The sequence below is a fragment of the Struthio camelus genome, chromosome 1, assembly GCF_040807025.1.
Source record: "Struthio camelus isolate bStrCam1 chromosome 1, bStrCam1.hap1, whole genome shotgun sequence".
In the NCBI taxonomy this organism is placed as follows: domain Eukaryota; kingdom Metazoa; phylum Chordata; class Aves; order Struthioniformes; family Struthionidae; genus Struthio; species Struthio camelus.
The window spans coordinates 152,371,190-152,393,486 of record NC_090942.1 but is presented as its reverse complement, the minus strand read 5'-3'; the positions used below and the strand labels follow the sequence as shown (position 1 = coordinate 152,393,486).

The following is a 22,297-nucleotide window of genomic DNA, read 5'->3' as shown; positions in this document are numbered from 1 at the left end:
ATTCACTTTCTCTCGTCAATACTTTTCTGAGCAGTAGGTCTGTCAAGGGACCTTCTAATCTGTGTGACTGCGCTTGTTTTCAGTCTCTTACCACAGAAATTATCTTTTCATCATTTTTTAGTTTTAGATAAGTTGTAAATTTTTTTTCTGCCAAAGCCTCTTTGAACATTTCCTTAAGGAGCTACACCAATGTTGTGGAATTTCAGATAGGCCCAGAGTATCAGTTGTCAGCAGTGAACCTTAAGAACTAGAACCAGGCCCAAACGCATATGCAAGTCAGTTGTTGGAAACTGGAGATAAGGCTTCATCTTTCTCAGGTACATGAACCTGGAAGGCACTGCTATGACTGCAACGGGGATGGACATACCTGAATTAGCAATAAGTGAGCCAGGCACAAATAGAGCTGCAATCTCACAGGGGCTGCACATTGCTGAGCATTTGTTTACTGGAAAACTCAGTTCAGAGGCTCTATACTTACGTGGTAAATCCACATAGGGCTTACAGTTGCTGCAATGTGTCTGCTGCTGGTTCTTAAGATAGCTGGTTTAAAATAACTTGAGAAAGTTTTCACTACACACTATTTAGAAGAGTATTCACTGTGTAAGCTGAATATCCTGCAGAGAAGGCCAGTGGATTGGAAAGATACAGAATCAGAGATCAGCCAAGAACAGTTATTAAGGGAAACTTCCATTTGCTACTAAGTTTTTGCATTACTGTTGCTTCTTCCTTTGCCTAATAAAATGTCCCTTAAAAAACGCAAATGGAGTTTGACTCAAGTGCATGGAGGTCTTTTGGTCTGGAATGCTCTTGCCTACCAACTGCGTGGATTGATATTAAGCTTTGAAATGCTGGCTTGTGCAGCTTGAACGTCATGCCTGTCACATAATTAAATTTCATGTAGGATTTATATGCCATTTGATTTGAAGACAAAAGGTTATTAAGCACATTTATTAATGTGAGATCGTACTGGTTGCTAAGTGTGTATACTAACCCATGTTTTGGGCAGCCACAATTTTTGAGGCTTCAGTTTGGGGCCCTGAGAATGAATAGGGTCTTCCCATGGGGTTCTCAACGCCATATAAGGCTTTACAGATCAAAACCAACATCTATTATGCATGACAGCTGCGTGCACGCTTGCTCCTTGAACGCAAGCGACGTTGAGAGGCTAGAAAACCAACAACCCTCTACAATAAATTTGCCTTTTTTGCCCCCTCGTCCCCTCACTTAATATTGCTGTCTACCAACACGCTGGCTTCGATTGTCTGGCCATAAGAAATACAGCAAATCTGTCTGTGTCATAGCTAGGCTTTCAGCAACTAATTAAGAAGCCATGGGAGTTTCAGAGAAGCACAACTCTGATGTAACACAATTCCATCCACTAGGAAGCTTTTAGACGCTCTGGCCATACATAATTTATTTTGGTCTGTCACATGGTTGTAAAACTCCTTTTGCATAATGGATAGTTGCAACGGAAAACTGCTTCCAGGGTTTCAGCGGAGCCGACAGCCTTTTCATCTATCTGTATCAAAGAGGAATTAAACAATTACGGGAGTTCACAGCGTTCTTGTATAAAACTCTGAGAATGTTTTAAACGCGTACAAAACCCACTAAGCGTCACTTAAACGCTCTCCAAAAGTGCTGCTGCGCGATTGCTCATCTACGCCTCTTTCCAGCATCTTTGCCCTTACTTATTTACAGATAGCTCATTTTCTGGCTTGTGAAATTCATACTTGGGCGTTGGCGAGTCAGCGCCAAGCGAGGGTCTGCGGCGGCTGGAGTCAGCACCTGCGGCACGGCGGGTCACGCCCAGCCGTCCCCGTCGGGCGCGCTGGCTTGCGCCCTCGCTTCGCTTGTCGCGGGAGCCACGCCGCTGACATCGGCCCGCGCGGCCGCAGCGGAGAGAGGTGAGGCCGCCAGCGCGAGGGTGCAGAAGAGCTTATTTCACGTCAGTGACTGCAGCAAAGGTGACGGGCTACTGCGTCACTGGTCGTGAGCGCTGCTCGGCTCATTAAAAGCGGAAACTAAGCGGGTCTGCCCCTGAAGTGGGCGCGAGTCGGTGTGAAGAGGGCGCACGACGGCATTTCCATTCCCCAAAGAGCTCCTGGGACATGCCGGCCACGTCAGGGGGCAGACGTCGCGCTCTTTGCGCCCGAGCGCATCCCTCTGCGAGCCCTGGGCTGGCGGGGGCCAGCATTATGGCCTCCAACACGCCTCCTTCTGAGCAGGCCGGGAGGCCAACCGCCGCACCGCCAATTTGATGTTTCGGAGGAGCCGCCTCCCGCCGCGGGCCGTCGCGGGGCGGGGGTGAGGGCGGCGCGCTCGCCGCCATTTCGGTGCCGGCGGGGAAGGGCAGGAGGCTCTCTGCCCGACGGGGCAGGGCGGCGCGGGGGGCGACCCCCTCGGCGGGGAAGGACGGGCCGGGCGCCGCTTTTGCGGGGAGGAAGGGACCGGCTGCCCTGGCTACCGTCATGGCGCGGCGGGGCCAGGAGGGGGCCGGGCCGAGCCGCCCGCCGGGGGCGGCCGCCGGCCCCGCGCTCTGGAACCGGCTTCTAAAGTAAACAGGGCGCCCGCCCGCCCGGTCCCGCCCGGTCCCGCCCGGTCCGGTCCGGCCCCGCCGCCTAGGATGGCCGCGGCCAGCCCCAGCGCCGCCGCCTACCAGTCCATCACCCGCTGGTGCGTGCCGCCTCCTCGCCCGCCGGCGTGGCAGGGGGAAACGGGGAGGGGTCGGGGCGGCCCTGCTCAGCCCGCTGGGGCAGTTGGGCTGCCGGCACCGGTCGCCCCCCGCCCCGCCTTGCCCCCCGGCCCCCCGTGCCCGGGCTGTGGGGTGGCCGTCTCGGGTGGCACGGCAGGGCACGGGGGCCAGCGACGAAGGTGGGCAGCGGGCCTGCGCTCATCCCCTCCGCCTGTCCCGGCGGGGACCCAGCGCAGGAAAGGCAGAACTCGGACTTTTTAGCGCCTAACGGCATTTCTGTGAGGCGAAAGTCTCGTTTGCTGTGGAGGGGCTGCCGGGGCGGCGGTGTAGAAACGCCCGGGGGAGCTTCCCAGAAAGTCCGTCCGCTGGCATGATTTGCGCCGGCGTAGAGGTGGTTTGATTTGAGGCAGGGGGAAACGGGCTTTCAGGGATTTACCCAAGCCTGTGCACTCGTTCACATCCAGCTGCTAAGCTGCCGTTCGTTTTAGACGACGTTGCAGTGAGGCGTGCGGACGGCTGGGCTCACTCGCTGCCTGGGCCTTGGCTGCCGGGCTTTTAAAGCACCGTACGGGCAGCTGTGCGGCTGTACGGCCCACGGCCGGCCGGCGTTAGGAGCCGCTCTGAGTGACGGGCACCCTCCGAGGTTACGTGCCCTGGACGCTCGGGTGAGGGTTGGACTCCTCGGCGAGACACCTTGCTGTGACAGGGTCAGGTTGTCACCGTTATTTTTCTTGTGCTCTGAGAGGAGTGTCCTCTGTCGTGTGAGACGCCGGCATTACTTTCTCCTCTTCCCCCGAGCGCAGCTGAGTCCAGGTAGTGAAGGCGACGGTCTTGAAAGTGTGCTGGAACAATAACAGCACTTGCAAGGGAACTTTAACTTGACAACACCTAATCTCAAATCGTTATATGCTACTTCTGGATTGCCTTTTCATGTGTTGAAACTTCTAAAATGTGTAGCTTCAGCTTTGTGGTCGGTATATTAACACCAGCGAAACAGGTTTGGGTCCAGAAATGGTTTAATAGCAGGTATGCAAACTGATATAATGGTCTAGCTACCAAAGGATCACACAGAGCAGGTGGCAAACCCCAGAGAAATGCGGAGTACGTTTGAGGTGGTTGCCTGGAACTGATCCCACATCACAATCCCAGGGGAAAGCATGGGTAGAAAGTAGTAGATAAATAGGAGTGGTCTTTCCCCATATGCTTTTTCTTTATCCTCCTCTTTATTCCTCCCTCACCATGCTCTTTCCCTTTGATTTTAATGTCTTTTATTAAAGTTTTGTTTTGATGCGTGCCATGAGCATTCAGGTTTTGGGAACCTGGGGGCTAATGAGCAAGAAGATAAGCACCGTGGTCTTTTCTTTGTAGAGTTTTTCCGATACACAGTACTTCTGTATTTTTGTGTCAGCACTAAGGTTTGATTTTTTTTTTTTATTTGAAAAAGGCTCACAGTTTAATGAGCAATAAGTTCATGAAATAAAATTGCTGGATATTTTCCCACTAAACAGTTAAGTGTTGAGACAAAACTATTGGCAGGAAGCGGTTAACTAAAGTATGAATTAATTTCTGCCACGCTTCCATCGACTCTTGTGGTGTTATACTAAGGATGAATTTGGACTTGGGCTTAATTTCCTCCAGGACTACTCAATTAGCAAGGGTTTTGAGATGGTTGCTCTGGGAGAAAAAAGTATTTCTGGCTGCTGGGAGGCAGAGCTCAGTCAGGTTTCTTATCTGGAGTAAAACTCCTTTATTTTTTAGCTGCATGATGGGAGGTACCCTGTCACCGCACAGGTCCTCCCCCTTTCTCCTGCCTGTCCTGGGTGCTGGTTTCTGCTCCTTTTTTGTAGCTGGGAAGCATGTCAAAATAGGTGGTCAGGCTGGAGGTGGTGAGGACCTGGCAGGGAGCCCTGCAGGCTCAGCTGGGGAAGTGGAGCAGAAGCACAGCCAGTGGCTTGGCAGTGTGAGGCTATTGTGTTCGTGGGTGGCAACGTGGGCTCCAAGCAGGCAAAAACGAGGCATTTCAGGGCCTTTTGCTAGGGAAAGTGAAAACTGGGGGTGGAAGTCAGACTTCTTCCCTGGACAAAGGGGAGGAGGCGTGAATAAAAAGCGGGGTGGAAGCAGAAGCGAGGCGTCACTGGCCTGCACAGTGATAATGTTCTTGCTCATGGGTATCACATGGAGCCTGTCCTAGCAAGCCAGTTTGCTGAAGACCTTATCCATTATCTACTGCCACGAAAGCTAATACAGAAAGGTAAACACTGGGTAGTGTGAAATCAGGCTATTAGTACAATGGAGAATGCTGATTTAAAACCTGAACTGCTTATCTCACCTGGTGTTTATGAAAAGACTGCTTTCTCAACCAAGTGAATTATCAGTAAAGTCACTGGGAATAACTGGCACTGTGTTGCACTAGCATTCATCTGATACAATAATTAAATACGCACACATCAGTTGGTATAACGGAAGCAGAGTCACAGTAAGAAAACACTGTCATACGATCCATGTGTCATGCTTTGAAAATTAATCTCCTCTCTACCTCTCTGCACCAGCTTTGCTTCTGGTTTGTACTGCAGGAAGCTATTACCTTCTGACATTGAAGCTGTTGGCATTATCTCATAATTAAAGGCCTTTTTCTGGTGAAGGTAATGCTCAAGCTAGATAATTAAGTTCACATCTTCCTTACCTTACTGAAACACACAGTTGCGTTTACTTGACTGTGACCGTTCTGACAAGTAGGAAGAGCAAGAGGTTTGGCCAAAGGATGAGTATTTAAACATACTTACAACAGTTGTAATACTGACAGTTTTGTTGCACAGTAACTGTAAATAAAGTTCAGTTCACTTTTTATAGTCATACTAAAATCAGTGGGGTTGTATGAGAACAGAATTTGGGCCTTCATAGTTTGTTCATTCTCCATCCCAAAGCATCTTACTGGGCAATGGTTTTAGATCAAAAAATGCTCATGTTATTATCTTGGATGTAGTAGAGACCTGTGTAGTTAGAAGATCAAAGTTCAGTTCTATTAGATGCTACTATTTAGCATATTGGTTTAGCATAATATTATAATAATATTAACTTGTTTATTATTAAAAACTTTGAGATCTGGTCTGTTTCTTAGCAGAGTATCACATGACCTCTCACTATAGAAACAAGGTTAAAAAGGTAAAAAGAAACTTAGAAAGCTCTCTAATATATATCTATGAAGATGTACTGTTTTTTCAAGAATACAGATTAACATGAAAGGAGTAGGTCTTACTTTGATTTTACGCTTCTATAAAATGGACGTAACTAGTACAAAGTTCACTGTAAACCTGATGAGCTATTAAAGTGACAAGCTAACAATCCTGTTTTCTAATTTTTACATAAACTGGTTGATGTTTTTGTTTTAAAGGATAGCTGATAATTTCTGTGTGTGTGAAGGATGCAGTGTACCCCGTTGTCTACTGTATGAAATGTATATAGAAAACTGCGGTCAAAATGTCAAGAATCAAGTAAATCCAGCCACCTTTGGAAAGGTACAGAGTAGATAGGATTTATAAGATAAGAAGCTGAGCTACCTGAAGAGAAAATTGGACAAGTTTGTATCAAATACATACATTGCAACAAATATATGCATTGCATACCAAGAGAGATTAAATTAAAAAAAAAGAGTGATTTTGATGCATTATGCAGTAAATAATTTGGCGTTAGGATCCGGGAAGAAGGTTGTGTTTGAAGGCTTCTGTCAGATCTTTCGTTCCTTTTTGGTCTGTTTGGGGAGTTGTGTCTTTATTACTTATTTTCTGTGGCAGGTACACAGAGACTTTTGTTGATGTAGTAATGACAGCTGTGCTTGTGTCTTGTCTAATACACTTCTGGTAAGTGCCCTCATCTAGACACGGTTATACTAGGGAAAAAGTATTCTCTGTAACGGACTTTATTGTCTTCATGGAACTGGTGTATGTTACACTAGCAAAGATTTCTTTTGCCCATGTATTTTAGAAGGCTTTAGCAGGGTAAACAGTGCAAGGTTAATAAAGTAGTCTTGAGTAGTTGCTTCTTCTGTTCTTAAAAGGTTCACTTGATTATTACATAACTAGTAGCTTTTAAGTGCAAAACCCTTCTAGTTCTCATTTCTCTTTTATTGGTGAGGGTTTTAGGTTATTTTTTAAATGTGCTTGGGGAGACTTTGCTGCAAACACATGTCAACAAAGTCTTTATAGAATCATCCAAGTGAAACAAATGCAGATGTAAAACCTAATCTCCTTTAAGCAGTTACATTCTTCTAATAAACGGAAACTGATGCAACCCATAGGGCATTTACCGTTTTAAAATCCCAAATGCAACAAACACTCATAGATACCCAACTTTATTTAACAAATTAAAGAAAACAGAAAGGCTTGTGGTTATTTGTTGGTCAAAACTTTTTGTTCAAAGTTTCCTATTGTTACTGCTAATATTCTTCCATTAGTGTCCATGGTAGGACCTAGTCAGCATTGTTTTAACCCAAGCCAAATTAATGTAAGTAAAAGTTATATCTGAAATTAATGTTGTGTATGCGGATAACCTCATTTTGTTTTAGGAATCATTTGTCTCAGTTCAGCTGAATGTGACTTTTTTACTGGGTTTGCAGCAAATCGCTCACTCTTAAGATTGGAGTGAGTGATCCAGCAAGATTTATTTGCCACAGCTTAATGATCATCACCTATCCCTCAAGCCTGTGAGTAGAGTTTATCTGGCTCAATGTAGATGTCTGTCATGAAACTAGTCATGTTAAAATCTCTTGGTAGTCAATGGAGAGAAATAGTTACATGTGATTCCTCTCACCCTAAATTAGTCATCTAAAGTAGGTCAGATGAATTGTGTTTTGGAATTGCCTGGTTCTCTCTCTTGACTATAGAGTGTGCAGTGACTGTCCTAGACATGTCTACCTTGTAGCCATGTAGGTAAGATTAATCCCATCCTGTCTGTGCACTTTTCAGGTGCCCTGACGGGACTGAGTTGCCACCTGTAAGCTAAGGCTTCCTGTGGTTTAAGTTAAGGCATTTTACTTTACATTTGGGACAGGCATGGATGAAGCATGAGGCTGGCCATGCAGAAAAGCTTAGCTGCTCTAAGTTGATACTTGAAATTGTTTATTCATAGCCTTAACCTATTCCATACATTGCAGTGCAAGCTAACACGTGACAAATGAACAAACTGGAGTGCAGCTGCCTAATGGCTTGAACTGGTCTGTGCTTCTGCAGCAGGGGGTGGGACTGTGTGGCCAGAGGTTGAGGAGAGCAGGAATTGCAGCAGTGCTGATTTCAACTAAAGGTGCGCGTGCATTCGGTTACCATAGCTCAGCTAATGTGCTGAACCATTCATAATTGGTTAAGCTGTGGTAACCTGATTGCATTACATGTCTGTATACCATAATGACATTTGCAGTCAAGCCCCATGTGAATCAAACTGTGGTAATTTAAGATGTTACTAATACCACCTGCCGGATCCTTCTGCCCAAATATAACACCACTTTTGTAGAAGAGGCAATGGAAATGAATATGTGCCTCGTGCCAGAGCAGCTCCAGTTCATTGGCTGGCCTTTTAAAAAAACAGGATTGTGCTAAAACACCAGATTGAAAGACCTGAGGTATATGCTCACAGAAACGTGCAAAGAACAGAACCACCCAAGCACCGCTAAAATGAAGCTGCATTTTAGTGTGAGTTGGGGAAATTTGTCCTTTACAAGGCCTTTGGACCAAGCAAGTGCACTTTTCACAATGTCCAAACTTTGCACTGCTCAGTGGAGACTCCCTTCACTCATCTGTAGCATTTTGTACTTGATCCTCTGTTCTTGCTCTGTAGAGAACATTAGCTCCAGCTCTCTTTGGTTAGCCTTTGGTTAGCCAAAAAGCTCATGCAGAATAATCGTAATGAAGTGGATTATTGCACTGATGGTATCTTATTTTTATGTAGGGCCTAACCTTGACAGATGCTACGTGCCCTCAGTTCACATTTGCCACAGTGATGATTAAAAGGTCACTTTGCAGCTTGATGACTCAGGTTCTTTTAAAAACATAAGTCAGTCCCCATCCTGCAAGCACTCCTTGTAAGTGTGAGTAGGTAGGCTAAGTCCCTTGTGTGAGCAAGGACTACTTGAATGAGTAAAGCTTGCAGGACCGGTAGAATACTAGACAGTCACAGTACCTTTACAAGGCATTAGTCAGAAGTGCTCTTGCAGATCAAGTTCACTTAGTTGATATACAGTAAGTGGCTGTGTGGGGTCTCCTGATGTGTGCATCAAGTATGTTTCAGTATAAGGCAAAACAAGCTAGTCTGAAAAATTCATACTTGTGGGAGGTAATCCCTTAAATTACTAGATTTTGGATCCATAGAAGCCTGTCTTACTGACTTGCAGTTCAAGTGTTACCATTTGAGAGGTACATGAGAACAGGTATTAGCCTGCAAATGACAGAAGGCAAAAGAAATGATTAAGGAGAAAAGTAGTGTAGTAGATAACACTTCTGTGTTTTAGAATGAATTAGCCAAGTATCTCTTATTTTCTGTTTGCTTTTTAGCTTGTTCGGTTAGTTTTCCCAGGTCTGGGGACAAGAAGGCTGGGCACAAGAGGGAGTGCCAGGTATTTTTTTTTGCTTCCTTTGTTTAAAAATCTTACACGTACCTGTCCTAATAAAATTTAAAAATGGCTGAATTTTAAGCTCCAGCACTGTGATACACCAGCTGAGTTGCTGGTTGCAGTCTATAATAGATCAAAAGAATAGATCCAGAGTGATTCATGATGTCACCAAGTACATTAAAATAGAGTTAATTCCATGAAACTAACCACATTGGTGCTGCTTTGGCAGTGCGTGAATTCCAGATCAGACTGGTTTTAAAAAATGTAACACTCTTGAGTTGTACTGGCTGTTACAGCATGGCTTGTGTAGGCAGCCACAGGACCTCAGAACCTGGGTCAGAGCTCTTGAGGCTCTGTGTTAGGAACACCTGGCTCAGGGACACACAGGGATGGCAGCTGTGATTAATGTCTGTGCTAGGACCCTCGTGCACTGAGAATGCTTTTTATCCTTGTGCATATCCATGGCGTGACCCGGCGTGTATTGGTGGCCAGTGGAACTGTTATAAATGGTTGAAAGCCATTTAAATCAAATCACCTCAGTTTCTCCTCCTCCATTTCCCTCCTCTTCCTCTCCCCTCCCCTCTAGCTCCAGAAGAGCATGGAAAGCAGGAGAATTGAGGTCAATACACTCCTTGATTTAGTATCCGCATTTATAACCAACTCATGAAGATCTAGACTGGAAAAGGGGATGTTTTAGGGGCATTGAGACACAGTAATTTTACATGCCTTCTGAGCAGCTGTAAAGTATTGGTTCTGAGAATGACATGCCCTTACTTCATTTGTGATTTTTCTCCCCTAGTCCGGACTTGCTATCAGCTTGATCCAGCAAGATCCTTTATTTTGGGAGTGCTTTACCACGGACGCTCCCAGGCTGTTTCTCATACCTGGCTGGAATTGGGATGGTGCGTGATAGCCCTCAGACTCCATGCACTGTCTTCAACATCAGCAGAAGGTTACCCTCTGCTGGCTGTTTGCGGCCAGAAACTGTTGCACTGCTGTTACCAACTGACCTGTTCCAGGTAGTAACCCAGCCTGAAAATGCCAGGGAAGAGCCAGCTGGTGGCACATGGGTAGCAGGAATAATCACTCCACTACTCACCAAGACTGGCAAAAACTTTATTTGCAAGATTGTTTTTTAACTTGTTACGACTACAGATGGACCGTCCAGTCCATAAGCTATTGTAAATCACAGTAGTGTAACTGAACTAAATCCTTAATCTTCAGTGGGGATACAGGGACATAGACCAACTGAGACTCTGCTCCCTGGCCTATGTAGTTGTCTTGTACAAGTGTGTTGCACTTCATTCACTGACTTCCTGTGTTTGTTCATTTGAAAAAAGGTATTTCTACAGTGCTGAAACTGTTAAAGAGTTTGTAAAGCCGTTCTAGAAAGATTAGTCGAGTATGTACAATTATCTTACTTTTTGGGAAAATAATGTTTCAACAGAATTAAAAAAAATAAATGTAACTTTTTCTGCTTGCTCTTTTCTTGTTTAAACAGAAAGATCAGCTGGAGGAATGTGTTTTTTTGCTGACTTTATCTTGAAAATTGTAGGCTTGTCAGTTCATCTTTTTTTTTGTTTTTTAGGTATCATTATGATGGAATATATGTCAAGAAGAGTTCTTCCTTTTATGCACGTTATTGCTCTCTTCTGTCTGAAAAAAATTATCACAGGTTTGGGTTTTAAATGTTTTAATCATAAAAGGTCACACGAAAGTCTATATGCTGTCTGCATATAAATGTCTGTAAATCATCTGATGAACATTGACAATCATATTATTTTTCCTGTTACAACGGTGCTATGCCATTAAGTAATGTCACTAATAGAGAAGCCCCATTTTGAATAAGTGGCCTGCCTAATTGGCTTCCTTGGGTTCAGCACTTTAAACATATAGCTCTTAAGAGCAGGAACTCTTGCCAAACTTAAAAGAAGAGCTTACTATTTTCAGACTCTAAACGGGAGCTAAAATAAACAAACATATCAACAATTGCTTAATGACATTATAGCACCTTCCTTGTTAAATAGTAGGCTGAAAAGATATCTACTAAAGTATAAATGACTGCATTGTTTTGAAGAAAGTCCTGTATGTAGTCGTTTGTTATCTGCTTTTTTACTACTTGAACTCACGAGGCTTATTACTTGGGAAACACTTCCTTTTTTGTGTTGAAATTTCAGATTTTAAAATCATCTCATGTAAGGAAGCAGCAATGAGAAAATATATAAGACAAGAGTATGGATTGATTGCAAAGATTAAAACTCTCAAAACAGTTAAGAATGTAGGATCCTTAGGCAGACTGTAAACTAAAGGCTTGATCGCGTTCCAGTTGTAGGCAGGGCTAGAGAGAGGTCTCGTGATTAAGCTCATGGTCAAGACAAAAAAACTGCAGGCTTGCGTTTCTCCTGCGTCACACCTTGTGTAGTCACACCTGAGAAAAGAGGAAATGAAATGCTGCCAAACTTTAACAGTTTTGCACTTATTTCAAATGCGTAGGAGAAACAAAATAGGGCACAGCCTTTGCCTTGTCACATCCTCACTCTTTCACATACTCATCCATGACCTTAATGTGCATTCTGTGTTTTGGTATCCACTTGCTAAAATGGGGATATAGCATTTCTCTGTAGCATGAATGCTATAGGTATACCAGAAAGTAATGAGGTATTTTGGTGATGATGAAAGCTGTTTCTGTTTTTGTGATATTTCAGATTATGAGTACCTAACTGAATACATGTTCTTCAGGACACTGGGAAGATTATTCCAATGGGTTTGTTGCCCTTCTCCACTGATTTTATTGCAGGGTGATATTGCAGAAGTCCGTAGAGTGACAGCGGTGCAAGGGTAAAGAGTGGAACAGAGTAAAGAATTAGAGCCTGTATATGATGAAGTAGCAGTCAGTTGTTGTGAGACTAAACAAATTATTCTTAGGCCACTTGAGGTTCAGTTCACCCTTATTCAAGCGATATTCCTAGCTACCCAGTGCACCCAGTATAATCAGAACAGGCCTGAGGTTTGGCATCCATAATGGGAAAATCATATCTTGGCCACTGTTCAAGGAGTACTGCAGGTATGTGGCTGACTCTGTGCTGCTCCTTCAGGAAAAGAATAGTATTTTTTTTCCTGAACTGTCCCGTGGAAACTGCTGGCTCCATGTATCTAGTAGGAGAGCTGCTAGTTCTGGTGATAGAAGAGGGCAGACAGTGAATAGAGCAATTTATATTATTGTTCTTTTTGCTCTGAGGGTAGAGGCCTGCTGAAATTACAAAAAGTAACAGGAACGCTACCCAAGTGACATTGGCTAAGTCGAGGCCAGCTGCAGGAACAGTCTTTATCCGCTGCTGAGCGCCAGAAGCACGAGCTATGTCAGCATATCTTGTGCCATTTGCCCATGACAGGAAACAAGCTGCATTCCTTGCAGATCTAGAGAATACTCTAGAGCCTGTGCTTACTTGCATGGGAGTCACTGCGCTGACTGACGCTTTTCCACTAGCTGGCAGAGATGCCTTCTAGGACACCTACTCCTAAAAAATGATCTTTCATTTAGTCAAACTGGGAAAAGAGATCTATTCCACAGAAGGAGCTTACGTCAAGTAGCCGTGTGCTGATTTTGGTAGAGTTTCTTGGGATAACTTTTTCCAAATGAAAAAATCAGAAAATATAAATTGTTTCAGATAAGACCACCTTTCCAGCTGCAATAGAAAAGTCTCATAACTACGTGATTTCTTTGTCCAATGCTTCCTTCATTTAAGACAGTTATAAGAAGTGATTAAGCTGTCTTGCGAAGCCAGATGGTTGAAATTAAAACAGCTTCTACTTTAAATACTGCCACTTTGTCACTGCCCGGAGCCAGTGCGCACATTAGGAACACCTGGGCAGCTGGCTGTCCCAGTTACTTCTTAATGTCCTTTATCAGAAAGAAACTGAGAGAGAGAAAGCAATAAAAAAGCACAAAGCTCCGCCAGAGAAGCGTGAGTATCGTAACTCTGAAAAAAATAGTAAGGCTATCAACAAAATAAAACGCAGCTTGGCCCAAATGAGTGAATTCATTTCATTCTATTTGCAGAGAAACAGAACTTTGTACATTTTGGCAAATAAGTGGGAACACATCAAGAAAATATTGACTGTTGACATTTTTCTCCTCTGATGGGGAACAACTTGCAGAACCCTTGTTTTGACTTAGAAGTCGAGAAGGGGTAACAGCACTGATGCAGCTGCACTGACCTCTGTATAGAGTTCAGTGCTTTTCAAATTCAGAATTAATTTTCCGTTGATCCAGTGAAGTTGGTGTAACTACTACCAACAAATTATAGAATATATATATAAATATATATATATGTGTTCTTTTACCGTAGGAAACAAATGTAGAAAGAGATTAATCAGAACCTGGGGATTTTTCTACCTGCAAGGCCAAACTTCTTGCTGAGGCAATTTTATAATTGCAACGGGGTTTTTGAGCCATAACATCTCAGTTTGAAATAGAGTGTTGGTGTGGAAATTTCTGACTTCTAGTGAAGAAGACTTTTAATGTGTTATTGCAGTGCAGTGCAAATGCTGGTCTGTGGACCAGACTGAGCTAATGGGATATAGCCTTCTGGCTTGTTGCCATTTTCTCCTGGCAGAGACAGGGAATGGCTGTTTAAGTACTGATCATGGCCTAAATAACTGTTGCTTACTCCCGTGCCTGAGTACAGTCCAACACGCAGATGTTTTTTCTGTTGCATCAACCTGAGGGGAAGGTGGAGTCAGGAGGCCAGCTCAGAGTCCAGCACACCCAGGCAACCTGCAGGCTAGCTGGGAAAGGATTAGTTTCAAACTTGGGATCCGCCATCTCTAATTACTGAAAATAATCTTTGTTGACCATGTTAAGGTTGCTGTCAATTGACACAGGGCTGGTAGAAAGGAACTGGGCTCATGAAGAGTCTAGCAGGTTGTGAGCTTTGCTTATTGGAGTACTATAAATAGCAATAAGATTGTAATTGTTTGCCTTTGACTCCAAAGAAGGCATTTGCGTGCTGATAGTCAGCGAAGCCTTGGATGTGTCGGTTTGCCTTGTTGAAATGTACGCACACTAGGGGTGACGAGGATGTTCTCATAAAACACTTGTGGGTTGGTGTGTTTTGAAATCTTAGATGTTTTGAAGATATTGCTACTGCCACTCTGATGGTGATGTTTTGTGAAGGTAATGCAAATAAACAGAACTGTAGCCGATGGAGTCTCCAAGTGTGTTAAGGAGATTTGAAGGAATATTTTGATGGTTTGCATTACGGTAGGGTGTCTTTGAGGAATGGGAGCTTTGAGGAGGTGATCTCCCTAAAATGGTACCTGCTCCGGCAGATCAAGAAAGCCTGGAGTATGGCAGTGTTAACAAAAATGCGAGCACATGTTAGCCTTATAAGAGTTCCCTTATGATTCTAGTAATGTGGAAGGTCTGGGCCTCTTATTTTCTAGTGAAGCAAAGCTACGATTAAAAAAAAAAATCTAATGTGATTCTTCAGGAACGAGGCTGGCAAATGTTAACAGGGCCTTCTCTAATCTCAGTATAAGCTGATAATCAACAGCATGCATATTCACCAGCCTCCCTTATTTCATTCTTTCTTTGTCCCTCCTGTTTGCCACCTCCAGTAGTTTTTTTTCCATCCCAATCACTGTATTTCCTATTTTAGCTCCAGTTCCCACCTCATACTGTCCTCCAAACTGAGCAAGAGATACGGTTAGATTCCTTGCAATTTTACTGCTACTCGTTTTTCCCCCTTCTTCCACCCACCTTCTTTTTTTGTGTGTCTTGTCTTTAGGCACGGTGTTCCACAGGAAAGGGACAGTTCTGCATGCCAGCCAAGCACGTGTACGGGTGCTGGGTAAGTCTGAATTGCATTTGCTAACAACAGGAGCACATAGATGTTAATCTTCCCTAGCAAAGATGAGGTAGGTATTTGCACTTAATTATCACTCAGCTTTCATCTGGCTGCTGCAGAGTGGGGGGAGAAGGCTACCGCTTGTCTGTTTCTAGGCAGCACCTGTTCTCGCACTGACTGGCCTGCACATGGGGTGAGCCCAGGAGCCAGCACACCCCAGCCTGCTGAACGAGAGTGCTGCTGATACGTGTTGCCATAGTAGCGGCAGCAGAAGATACAGCTGGCCGCCTTCTCAGTCAGAGCAGGAACTGGAAAATATTCGTTAATTTTGTATCACAGGCTTTAGAAATCTGCAAGAATGGCCCATTTAAAAAAAAGTATTATAAAACATCCCTATTTACCTATTCTTTTGTTTGTCCGGCCATGAACTTTAAAAGATATGTGAGAAGGGATATTGCTAAACATAAGCAATATTAAGGTTGTGCCCTGTAACAGTCGTTGGCGGACAGCTTTTTGTTTCAGTGGAGCACAGCTTTCATGGCAGAGAACAGTAGCGGAGGGAGAAGTGATTTTTCAGGTGGCAGGGGTCAGTCTTGTGAATGGGAAGTGGTCCCTGTCCTAATGAAGAATATTCCTTAGACTGCGAAGAATCATGAGGAGGCATTCACAGTGGCTTGAGTTTCGAAGCAGATAAGCCGCTGCATTTTGTCTTCTGCCTTTTCAGTGCATATGGTGGCACCCTGATTTATAATAAATCACAGCAATGAAACCCTGCAGTTGCCAGTGCGCTGTCAGTGTTTGATTAGACAGCCTGAGTGCTGGCTTCTGGCCACTCACCAATGGAAGCACATTTTTTCCAAAGCCCTGACTATGATCTTCCAAACTAACTGAGTCCAAAAGGACCCTGGAGTTTGAAATGACTGCACAAACAGCAAGCAGGTGTCATCAACAGATGGGGGTTCAAATGCAGGAATCCAAATCTCACAGCATGCCCCTTTTCCTAGCAGCATTACCTCTCTCTCCTTGAGGATTAGCCTCATTGAAACGGGTGTGGAGAGAGGTAGGAGATGTTCAAGCAAGAAAGCAGCGTGTGGTTCCCACATTCCTGTTTTTTCAATCTGATTGTCAAACCAGCTTCCTTTGCAGGTCCACATGAATTCCGAAGGTGTGGAACATCGTGGAAGACTTGCAAAGAAAACTGGGGACAGAGTCTTTATTAGTTTGTTATCTAAACTGATAAAGGGTGCAGAAAATGGATGGATATACTATGTAACCAAAGCACGAGGATGGTTATGCTTTCAGTATTGGCATGTTTATAATTATTTTGATTATTGCAAAGGAACTGCAATTATAAATGATAAAAATCATGGATTTGGTACAAGAAGTTGGAAGACTTAGCACTGTTAAATGGCTAATACTTTGCTGTCTTTTTAATGATTCAATTCTATCTTGAAGAACTAAGTCTTCACAGACTCATTAAAAAATCATGGGGGTGCTGAATGACAAGGATGAGGGTTTTTTTTTCACAAACTAAATGTTGTATGCTTCAGCCTAGTGCACTCTATCCAGTTTGAGATCATTTGCAAACTAAACACAGAAGGAATTGGTGGTTTTTTTAAAGGGTTTTTATGTTGTGCATTTCACCACAGTGGAGATGCCTGCAGTTCTGGAGATGCAGCTGGTTACAAGAGCAATAGCCAAAAAACAGGAACAGTGAGTTTTGGATAGATTAGACTTACAGCAAAATGGATATTTGTATGTTTAATTAGAACTGCTCTACGAAAAGTTTTACTGAAGTACAGTTAAACCATCATGTTATTTGAAATAATCTTTCTCTATATAGTCTCACTATATGTTTATACCTCCCATTCTTACTTCACCTGGTAGTTAAATATTTTTATTGTCTCAGTGTCAGCTCAAACAATGTTATCTATGCCGAGAGTGGAAATTGTGGCTGAGTGCCCAGGTTTTGAATACTAGGGGAGTTAGTGGGCACAGCCTTCTTTGTCTGAGGCCCACAGTTGAGAGACCTTCATGCTGCTGAGCCAGCGTCTTTTCAATTCACTGGAGAGTTTATTGGCATGATGAGTATTTAAATACTATGGAAGGAGTAAGAAAAAAGAACACAATCCCTGTTCAGCAAGAAGGGGTGATAACTAGGCTAACCTGTAGCAGTTCTCAAATAAGCGTGTTGTTATGAATTGGCTTGACACTGGAATTGCTGGAAGTTGGCCAGCAGAACATGAGCAACAGAATTATGTGGACCAAAGTGAAGAAAAAGAAGAGACTGGATGTCTTATTTTTTACAGAGCACTCAGATACGGTAATGAGGGCAATGAACTGTATGTAATGACAGCTGATGAAAAATGTGCTGTCACCTCCACAGCAGAGCCAACTATCTGTAGCCTTATTTAGAAGGTTACAACGGCGAAATGAATGCTATGGAAAATACATGTGTGAGATATGTATAGCATCAAATATTCACTTGCTTTGAAAAGAAATGGATGTACTCTTTAGGATTTAAATATTTAGTCAAGCGTGCTTGTTTCTTTCATCTACCCCAACTTTCTAAAGAAAGGGACAAGCATTTCTGTGGAGAAGTACATGCTGTTAAAAAATAATGTTATGCAACTTTTAAAAAGTACTTAATACCTTTAGCACAAGTGACAGGATAATTGTGTGATTTTTTTTATTGTTTAAAATAAATTCTGTTGCATTGAGAGTAAGGATTTGAACTGCTTCCCTTCTGTCATTAATTTGAAGAATGAAGAAGACGGATTTGAATACTCTTTGCCTGAATTTAGGAGACTCTATTCTTGGGAGCAAGAGCTGGGGAAGAAACACCCCTATGAATTGGTATGTTTAAGTATTCAGTAATGAAGCAAATTAGCTCTTTGCCTGTGTGATCTTTTTGTACACTCCTTTTGTTCACATTCTCTAGGTTGCACTGCTTGCAGATGAGTATTGTAGCTATTGTCAAGATATTTTACAGAATGTGAGAAAGGAAGAGCTTGACAAGGTATGCCTTGCCTATGCTTGAGTAACATTCATTTCAATGACAGCAAACAACTGTAAGGATAAAATTGTTTCTATGTAGCTTAGTTACCTGAGGGTCTTATCTAAGGTAGATGGTCATTTGTAGACAAAAGGAACATTCAGTCAAATCATTCTGGAATTCTTAATTAACATAACGTGCTCTGAGGACTTGATTTTGTAGGCATATCCAAAGCATTCCTAACACGCCAACAGGTCTGAGCTCAGCACAAAACACAATGGCCTTTACATCAGCATATCTGTGACCAGTCCTACATTTCTTTGCTTCTCTCTTCTTTCTTATTCTCCCTTGCAAGCTTCAAGCTTGGATTCAGCTTGTTGCCCCCAGAGGCTTCTACTTATGCTTGAGCGTGGCCAGGATAGGGCCAGGCAGAGAGCCAAGCTCCCAAATAATTCTTTTTCTTCTGTGCTAATTTGTGTTGGGTTACTGAATTGCACTTCACATTTCACAAATGCAAAATCAGTGTAAATTAATAAAGGACTTTTTATGCAATAGGTGGAAGACCGTATCATATCATTCTGGAAGTCTTTGCAGCCTGAAACAACAACACTTATGTCATTGCCAGATGTGTGCCAGCTGTTCAAATACTATGATAGGCAGCTATTCAAGGTATTGTAGACACATTTGTTTGTTGTAATTATTTTATTATGTGTTTGTATCTTTCCAGTGGTTCTACCTGAGGAGAAAGATCAGTTGCTTACTATGTGCTGTACAATGGAATTTTTGTTTGAACCTCAAGTGTGTCCTTTGTATTTTATTTTGAGATAGCACAGTTTGGATTTTGACAGAAGCCAGTGGAATTTGAGACAACTTCCATTTTGCTGCCATATATTCCTTTGGAAGTCCCTAACATCAATGGAGTATGCCGTTGTAAATGTTGTCTGTTCTGGCATGAGCATATGTGTGACTGAAGTAGTGACTGATAGCTGTTTTCTAAACTAGGAGGGAGTTATTTTTCCTTTGATAATACTACTGCATAGACTTTCTCAGTGACATTCCACATAGCAATAGGCAGTTTGCTGTTCAAAATAATTTACTTCTTGTTTACAGCTGTTTATCAAGTAATGTCTAATAATTAATTCAGGAAACAGTATTTATAGTTAGGATCTTTTTCCTTCTGCTAATAAAGTGAATGTAGCTTAGCTGTTGGCTTCAGTGGAGGTAAAAATGGGCTTCTAGTGTAATCTATGTTTAAGCCATAGTATAACTTTGTTTTGTGCTGCTGTAAACATCTGTAGTACACCAGTCATATGCAGTTCCATGAATTTGTATTGCAGGAAATGGAGAATATTCTACTTTATGATTTCCTGGAGGATGTGTCTATACAGTACTTGAAGTCAATCAGATTGTTCAGTAAAAATGTTAAACTTTGGCTGCTTAATGCTTTGGAAGAGTTTCCATTGCTTCTCCGAAAGTCCAAATTTAAAGGTATGTTTGAGTAATGGATTTTCAGAAAATAATCTTTGCTTAAACTGCAGAGAAGACTGTGTTGCAAGACTCTTGCATAATTTATTTTTAAAACTTTCTTAGCTGATGTAACTTCATTAGTAGTGAGGACTAGAGTTAATTGGGATACAGTTAAAAATAAATGGTCTCAGATAATGTCTGAGAACAACTTTAAGTCAAATAATTCCCAGTTTATGGTAAATTAAAGTGTGCTTGAATCTTTTTAAAGCTCTGTCTCTTGCCACGATCTCTTTGGCTATGCAGAGGATTATGAATAATATGCAGTGAAGGCCTCCTCTCTGACAATTGGGTATTGTTCCATCTCTTCACCTTCCAAGTGGTTTTATGAAGAAATATTAATTAATAGCTATAGGACAGTTCAATATTAAAGTAAAAAAAAAAAGTCATAGGCCCTTAAGGAAACTATGACTCTGTCCTTAGAATAGGATTTGAACAGTGTGTGATGTATAAAGGTGTGTGTATATGTGTGTGTTTGTAAATATATATGTAAATTCATATATATGTATATATATTTATATATGATGCTGAAGCATTTGGCTAAAACAAAATGTTGCTCAGTTGCTTATTGAGTGAAAACCATCTCAGTGACAAAGCAGAGCTTCTGTGTAGACAAAGTATCGTATTATCGTTATTTTGCAAGGAAGATTTGCACGGTCGGTCTTAATTCTGGTATTTCTTACCTTTTGAATGTTTGACAGTGCAAACTTAGAAGTGTATTTTTAACAATTTGTGCACATGCAGGTATATGTAATTAATCAGATACAACCCTTTCTATACACATCCTGGGCTTTCTGGTATGTACAAACCTCGGCGAGGCGGAAATTTTCACCTGAAAACCTTTTCACTTGAAAACGGTTGCCTGTCTGCAGAAGTTTTAAAATTGCTTTATACTTGATCTTTCTTCCACTAAGAATCAATTATTTTATATTTTATTCTTAAAAAGGATATTCTTGGACCATACTTTTCATAGTTCTAACACTGTGAACGGGAGCAAATAGAACCAAAGAAATCAACTTTTAATCAATGGTGCTGCAGAATTATGGATGCACAAAGGTGAAGATTCAAACTCTTTAATCAAAGTGTGGAAGGTTTACCATTAATGTTGCATTCATTAATCTTAAACCATACGTGTAAAACAGTGTTGCCCTTGAATAAGAAGAATTTCATGTAAAAATTGTTTGAAGTATTTTTCGCTTGTGTCATTTGTTAACAGATTTGCAGTGTAGGAAAAGTGGTAACCTGGGCAGCTACAGCTTGCAAGCTTTAAACCGATACGGTCCCTAGTGCCTAATGCTGGCTCAGTTCCCTCACTGTGCCCTGGTTTAGCCTGTTACATTGCTCCCTCAGGGATCCACTTTCTAACTTAAAAGATCTATCTTCATTACTGTCTTTGCGAATGTAAAATATCAATGATATGAAACATCTGCCTCTTCTTCTTTAACAGAAGTTACAGTGTTTGTAAAAAGACTCAGAAGAAAGACATATCTTTCTAATATGGCCAAGGTAAGTTCCAGGATCCGTGAAGAGAAAAACTGTGCATCTCATTCACTCAAGAAGCCCAGCCTCAGTTTCTTTTATTTATCAGCTGCTTCACTGTTGTGCAACAGCAAAACAAATGTTCTTATTTGTATACTAACCATCGTCCAAATCATACTCGCCCTCCTACGCATCTCTTCCCACACAGAAGCGGCCTTTTCTCTCCCTTTGGCTTCTGTGAAAACCTCTGAGATGATGGAGTCAGTGGTCCTCCCTGAAACACAGAATAGCCACAGTAGTCGGAAGGTTCAGATGAGGGTTTAATATATCTTTGCCCAGCCATAGAAAGTAAGTCAGATAACACATGCTGGAGTTACCCTAAAGTTGATCTTATGTAGCATGCTAACCGCTGTCTCTGAAGAGCACTGTAGCAGCCTTTACCAAGGAAACCACTAATACCCTAGTTTCACTGAAGCCATGCTCTTGAGGAACTGGACATAAGATCCTTAAGGGCTCAAGCTGTTGCAGAGACCCTGATCTTTTCCATGGGGTCAGTTGACAGACTCTTCTCCACTCTCTGCCCAGACCGTGTTGGAAGGAGCATTGCAGGAGTGTATCCTCTGAACTTTCCTCCTCAGGGTCATTACTCTGACTTTTTTCCTTGGGAAGAATGAGACAAAATGGGAGTTTTTGAACAGTATCTCTTTTTACTTTTTGCTCTGCGGTATCATTCTTCTCAATTATAGCGATAGAGGAGATATATCAGCCCGTTGAACAGTGTCGTATATTGTTTCATAAAACTGCAATTACTCAGTGCTATTTAAGTATGATGGGCTGTACCCTCACAGTAGGGTTCCTTCCATTGCTAGCCTTAGCTACCTTTGGCTTTTCAGGTGGTCCAGGCCACAACAGAACAGATAGGCAATGGATGGGCAAGAAAGCAGAAGAAAATAGGCACTATATTGGCTCCTCTGCGTCAAAAAACAAGTACAGGATTCTGCCAGGATACTGGCTGAGTTAAATCACTTCACTGTGTCCCAACAATGAAGGGAATGAGAAGGGGAACTGTGGCTCTCTGAACTGCATGCTGGTGTCACATTTTCCCTTACTAAATGTAGCCTTTCTTTATGAGAAAACCTCATCACCAGCAACATACAAAA

General features: G+C 42.5%; 1 protein-coding gene across 1 annotated transcript in view; it reads left to right on the top strand.

Moving 5' to 3' along the window:
* The first annotated feature begins 2,593 nt into the window (after positions 1-2,593).
* Positions 2,594-22,297, top strand: part of RFX8 (regulatory factor X8) — a 34,593-nt gene continuing 14,889 nt past the window's right edge. Inside the window, exons 1-11 of the mRNA XM_068924690.1 lie at positions 2,594-2,673; positions 6,084-6,207; positions 9,232-9,293; positions 10,879-10,965; positions 15,080-15,142; positions 16,789-16,852; positions 17,903-17,995; positions 18,081-18,158; positions 18,690-18,803; positions 19,472-19,622; positions 21,106-21,164. Coding sequence (XP_068780791.1) covers positions 2,624-2,673; positions 6,084-6,207; positions 9,232-9,293; positions 10,879-10,965; positions 15,080-15,142; positions 16,789-16,852; positions 17,903-17,995; positions 18,081-18,158; positions 18,690-18,803; positions 19,472-19,622; positions 21,106-21,164 — 945 coding nt within the window. The 5' untranslated portion in view covers positions 2,594-2,623. The remainder of the gene's footprint in view (positions 2,674-6,083; positions 6,208-9,231; positions 9,294-10,878; positions 10,966-15,079; positions 15,143-16,788; positions 16,853-17,902; positions 17,996-18,080; positions 18,159-18,689; positions 18,804-19,471; positions 19,623-21,105; positions 21,165-22,297) is intronic.